Consider the following 5,872-nt stretch of genomic DNA (forward strand, 5'->3'; position numbering starts at 1 on the left):
ATTGGCTATAGGCCCTAAGTGGCTATAGGCCTAAGTGGCTTATAGGCCCTAAGTGGCTAAGGCCGGTTTTTGTATGCCTAAGTGGCTATAGGCCTAAGTGGCTATAGGCCCTAAGTGGCTATAGGCCCAAGTGGTATAGGCCCTAAGTGGCTATAGGCTCCTAAGTGGCTATAGGCCCTAAAGTTGGTGGCTATAGCCCTAAAGTGGCTATAGGCCCTAAGTGGGCTATAGGCCCTAAGAGTGGCTATAGGCCCTAAGTGGCTATAAGGCCCCTAAGTGGCTATAGGCCACTAAAGGGCTATAGCCCTAAGGGCTATAGGCCCTAAGTGGCTATAGGCCCTAAGTGGCTATAGGCCTAAGTGGTATAGGCCTAAGTGGCTATAGGCCCTAATGGTATAGGCGAGTGGCACTACTATAGCCCTAAGTGGCGCACTACTATAGGCCCTAAGTGGCGCACTACTATAGGCCCTAGTGGCCGCACTACTATAGGCCCCTAATGGCGCACTACTATGGTAATGGCGCACTGTAAAATGAATTTTAGACTGGAGAGGTCGTATTAACAGGGTAGTGGTTAGACTGGAGGGGTTCGTATTAACAGGGTAGTGGGTAGACTGAAGGAGGTGTATTAACAGGGTGGGTAGTGGGTTAGACGTGAGGGTTCGTGTTAACAGGGTAGTGGTTAGACTGGAGGGGTCGCTGTTAACAGGGTAGTGGTTAGACTGGAGGGGTCGTGTTAACAGGGTAGTGGTTAGACTGGAGGGGTCGTGTTAACAGGGTAGTGGTTTAGACTGGAGGGGTCGTGTTAACAGGTAGTGGTTTTTGAGACTGGAGGAGGAGGTCGTGTTAACAGGGTAGTGGTTAGACTGGAGGGTCGTGTTAACAGGTAGTGGTTAGATGGACGGAGGTCGGGTGTGTAACGGGTAGTGGTAGATGGAGGTCGTGTACAGGTTGTGGTTAGACTGGAGGGGTCGTGTTAACAGGTAGTGGTTAGACTGGAGGGTCGTGTTAACAGGGTAGTGGTTAGACTGAGGGGTCGTGTTAACAGGGTAGTGGTTAGGACGTGGAGGTCGTGTTAAGGAGTGGTAGATGGAGGTCGTGTGTAACAGGGTAGTGGTTAGACTGGAGGGCGTGTTTAACGGGTAGTCGGTGGTGCAGCTCTCTGTTAGAACTGTGTTCTCTCCCTGTTTGACACTGATTGTGTTCTTGCTCTCCTCGCCCTCCCCTTCTCTCTCTCTCGCCCTTCTTGCCCCTCCTTCTCGCCTTCTCGGCCTCCCTCTCTCCCACAGGGCCCTGGGTGAAACAGTTGGATACGATCTCTCAGCTCCCTGAATGATATTTGAATGAAAGGTAAAAAGAGAGGAAGTTCCCAATCAGAGCCAAAGAGTCTCCATTTGAAATTGCACCCTGTTCCCTGTATAGTACAGTTTTCATATCTCTGGTCTTAATGTCTCTGGTCTTATTGCTCGGTCTTACTGTCTCTGGTCTTAATGTCTCTGGTCTTATGTCTCTGGCTTATGCTCTCTTAATGCTCTTGGTCTTAATGTCTCTGGTCTTAATGTCTCTGGTCTTAATGTCTCTGGTCTTAATGTCTCTGGTCTTAATGTCTCTGGTCTTAATTTCTCTGGTTAATGTCTCTGTGGTCTTAATGTCTCTGGTCTAAGTCTCTGGTCTTAATGTCTCTGGTTCTTAATGTCTGGTCTTGTCAATGTCTACTGGGTCTTCGAGTGTCTCTGGTCTTTCATGTCTCTGGTCTTCCATGTCTCTGTACTTCATGTCTCTGGTCCTTCATGTCTCTGGTCTTCATGTTCTCCTCCATAGTCTACCAGCAGGAGATGGGGCAACAACACAGTTAGTTTTTTGGAAACTCAGTCAGGTTCTCAACTTACTGTTGAGAGTTAGAATAATATATACAACAAGATGCAGTTTAAGAAATGTGTTTATGTGTTAGATCAATTGGCACATGTCCTGCAGTTTAGAAATGTGTTTTGTGCTGTAGATCAATTAGACCATGTCAGCAGGTTAGAAATGTTATATAAAACACAGACTAGGACAGAGCTAGTTTAACAGACTAGACAGCTAGTTTTAACAGACTCTAGAGGCTAGTATAACAGATACCTATGAAACGGCTAGTTTATAACAGACAAGACTAGACGGAGCTAGTATAACAGACTAGACGGCTAGTATAACAGACTAGGACGGCTAGTAGTATACTATATAACAGCTAGACGGCTAGTATAAACAGACTAGACGGCTAGTTATAACAGACTTAGACGGCTAGTATAACAGACCAGACGGCTAGTATAACAGACCAGAACGGCTAGTTATAACAGACCAGACGGCTAGCGTATAACAGACCAGACGGCTAGTATAAACAGACCAGACGGCTAGGTATAAAGACCAGACGGTAGCTATAACAGACCAGACGGCTAGTATTATAAACAGACCAGACGGCTAGATATAACAGACCAGACGGCTAGTTATAACAGGCCAGACGGCTCTAGTATATAAACAGACCAGACGGCTAGTTAACAGACCAGACGGCTAGTATACAGACCAGACCGGCTAGATAACAGACCAGACGGCTATGCTATAACAGACCAGACGGCTAGTATAACAGACCAGACGGCTAGTATAACGACAGACGGCAGTATAAAGCCAGACGGCTAGTATAACAACAGACGGCGTATAACAGACCAGACGGCTAGGTATAACAGACAGACGGCTAGTATAACAGTCTGGCTCAGATGCTTTCCAGAGGTACGTGGTATTATATAACTTGGCTTTGTGTCTCAGAGTGGGAAGGTGCACAGTAAATGGAAGGGAGGGGCTTGGTGTCTTTCAGCACAGAAGAGGAGGCTGGTGTCTCAGCAGAGGAGGGGCTTGTGTGTCTCAGCACAGAAGGAGGAGGGGCTGGGTGGTCACAGCACAGAAGGAGGAGGGGCTGGGGTTGTCACAGCACAGAAGGAGGAGGGCGGGTGGTGTCACAGCACAGAAGGAGGAGGGGGCTGGGTGTCACAGCACAGAAGGAGAGGGGCTGGGTTGTCACAGCACAGAAGGAGGAGGGGCTGGGTGTCACAGCACAGAAGGAGGAGGGGCTGGGGTGTCACAGCACAGAAGGAGGAGGGCGGGTGTCACAGCATTGAGGAGAGGGGCTGGTGTCACAGCACAGAAGGAGGGGCTGGTGTTCACAGCACAGAAGGAGGAGGGCTGGTGTCACAGCACAGAAGAAGACGAGACCAAAAAGACAGATGCTCATAAAACAAACAACTTGATTCTTGTGATACGGCATCTGGAAACACGTGCTAAAACACGCATTCAATGAATTTGATATATCGCCCAGCCTTCATTTCTAGACCATGTTTAGATGGTGTTAAATGGAAACCAGCCTTCATTTCTAGAGGCCATGTTTAGATGGGTGTTAAATGGAAACCAGCCTTCATTTCTAGAGACCCATGTTTAGATGGCTGTTAAATGGAAACCAGCCTTCATTTCTAGAGGCCATGTTTAGAATGGCTGTTAAATGGAAACCAGCCTTCATTTCTAGAGACCATGTTTAGATGGCTGTTAAATGGAAACCAGCCTTCATTTCTAGAGACTATGTTTAGATGGGTGTTCATGGAAACCAGCCTTCATTTCTAGAGGACCATGTTTAGATGGGTGTTAAATGGAAACCAGCCTTCATTTCTAGAGGCCATGTTTAGATAGGTGTTAAATGGAAACCAGCCTTCATTTCTAGAGACCATGTTTAGATGGCTGTTAAATGGAAACCAGCCTTCATTTCTAGAGACCATGTTTAGATGGGTGTTTAAATGGAAACCAGCCTTCATTTCTAGAGACCATGTTTAGATGGCTGTTAAATGGAAACCAGCCTTCATTTCTAGAGAGACCATGTTTAGATGGGTGTTAAATGGAAACCAGCCTTCATTTCTAGAGACCGTGTTTAGATGTGTTTAAATGGAAACCGCCTTCATTTCTAGAGACCTGTTTAGAGAGTGTTAAATGGAAACCAGCCTTCATTTCTAGAGACTGTTTAGATGGTGTTAAATGGAAACCAGCCTTCATTTCTAGAGAGCCATGTTTAGATGGCTGTTAAATGGAAACCAGCCTTCATTTCTAGAGACCTGTTTAGATGGCTGTTAAATGGAAACCAGCCTTCATTTCTAGAGACTATGTTTAGATGGGTGTTACATGGAAACCAGCCTTCATTTCTAGAGACCATGTTTAGATGGGTGTTAAATGGAAACCAGCCTTCATTTCTAGAGACCATGTTTAGATGGTGTTAAATGGAAACCAGCCTTCATTTCTAGAGACCGTGTTTAGATGGTGTTTAAATGGAAACCAGCCTTCATTTCTAGAGACCATGTTTAGATGGGTGTTAAATGGAAACCAGCCTTCATTTCTGAGACCATGTTTAGATGGGTGTTAAATGGAAACCAGCCTTCATTCTAGAGGCCATGTTTTAGATTGGCTGTTAAATGGAAACCCAGACAATGTAGACTTTTGTAGATGTTTTAGGATCTTTGTCAGGTTTGTGTTTGGTTTGTACTGACGCCCCTGTCTCTCTTCTCTCCCTGTCTCTCTCTCGCACCTGTCTCCCTCTCGCCCCTGTCTCTCTTCTCGCCCCTGTCTCTCTTCTCGCCCCTGTCTCTCTTCTCTCCCCTGTCTCTCTTCTCTTCCCCCTGTCTCTCTTCTCTCCCCTGTCTCTCTTCTCTTCCCCTGTCTCTCTTCTCTCCCCTGTCTCTTCTTCTCTCCCCTGTAGCAGTAAGATGCTGTCAGAGCTGCGTCAGGAAGCAGCGGTGTGCCTGGGTCTGCTGTGCACCGCTCTGAGCTATGAAGCAGAGCGCATCTTCAAGTGGATGTTTGTCAAGTTCAGCTCCAGCACCCGGGACGAGGTCAGGCTGCTCTACCTGGTGGCAGCGTACCGAGCCCTGGAGGCAGCCGGAGAGAGGAAGGCCTTCTCACCTGTCATGCAGGTAAGAGGAACCAGGGCCCTGTTCATAGTGTCTCACAGTAGGAGGGCTGACTTGGGATCAGTTTGACCTTTTAGATCATAATGAATAACGTGACATTGAGGAGAGGGGGGGGGGCTGATCCTAGATCAGTACTCGTACCCTGATATGTTTTTGTTATAAGGCCCAGGGTAGTTGTTAGGGACGGTTACGTTGAGAGAGGGGTTGGGTGGGTAACTGACTGTGGCGTCCATGTTTTGTGTCAGCTGGTGATGAGTAGCCTGCAGTCCATCCTGGAGAACCTGGACACGCCGGAGCTGCTGTGTCAGAGCGTCCGCTGCATCCTGCAGGTGGCCCGCTGCTACCCACACGTCTTCAGCACCAACTTCAGAGTGAGTGGCCACACACACACACACCCACACACACACACACACTCACACTCACAATCACACACACCCACACACACACACTCTCTTATGCCAACTTCAGAAAATGTGAGCATCTGGTGGTGTCTTCTTTCTCCTACTGCCTGGCTCGCTCCCTCTTTCACTACCTCGTCTCCTACTGCCTGGCTCGCTCCTCTTTCACTACCTCGTCTCCTACTGCCTGGTTCGCTCCCTCTTTCACTACCTTCGTCTCCTACTGCCTGGCTCGCTCCCTCTTTCACTACCTTGTCTCCTACTGCCTGGCTCGCTCCCTCTTCACTACCTCGTCTCCTACTGCCTGGCTCGCTCCCTCTTTCACTACCTCGTCTCCTACTGCCTGGCTCGCTCTCTCTGTCTCTACTTCTGTCTCCTACTGCCTGGCTCGCTCCCTCTTTACTACCTCGTCTCCTACTGCCTGGCTCCTCCCTCTTTCACTACCTCCTCTCCTACTGCCTGGCTCGCCTCCTCTTTCACTACTCGTCTCCTACTGCCTGGCTT

General features: G+C 48.3%; 1 protein-coding gene across 1 annotated transcript in view; it reads left to right on the forward strand.

Moving 5' to 3' along the window:
• The window catches only part of LOC112074350 (serine/threonine-protein kinase SMG1), a 59,714-nt gene that overhangs the window by 33,243 nt on the left and 20,599 nt on the right, over positions 1–5,872 (forward strand). The window contains exons 7-8 of the mRNA XM_070440482.1: positions 4,760–4,973; positions 5,216–5,341. Of these exons, the coding sequence (XP_070296583.1) occupies positions 4,760–4,973; positions 5,216–5,341 (340 nt within the window). The remainder of the gene's footprint in view (positions 1–4,759; positions 4,974–5,215; positions 5,342–5,872) is intronic.

This window comes from Salvelinus sp. IW2-2015, unplaced genomic scaffold (genome assembly GCF_002910315.2).
Source record: "Salvelinus sp. IW2-2015 unplaced genomic scaffold, ASM291031v2 Un_scaffold2599, whole genome shotgun sequence".
NCBI classification, from domain to species: domain Eukaryota; kingdom Metazoa; phylum Chordata; class Actinopteri; order Salmoniformes; family Salmonidae; genus Salvelinus; species Salvelinus sp. IW2-2015.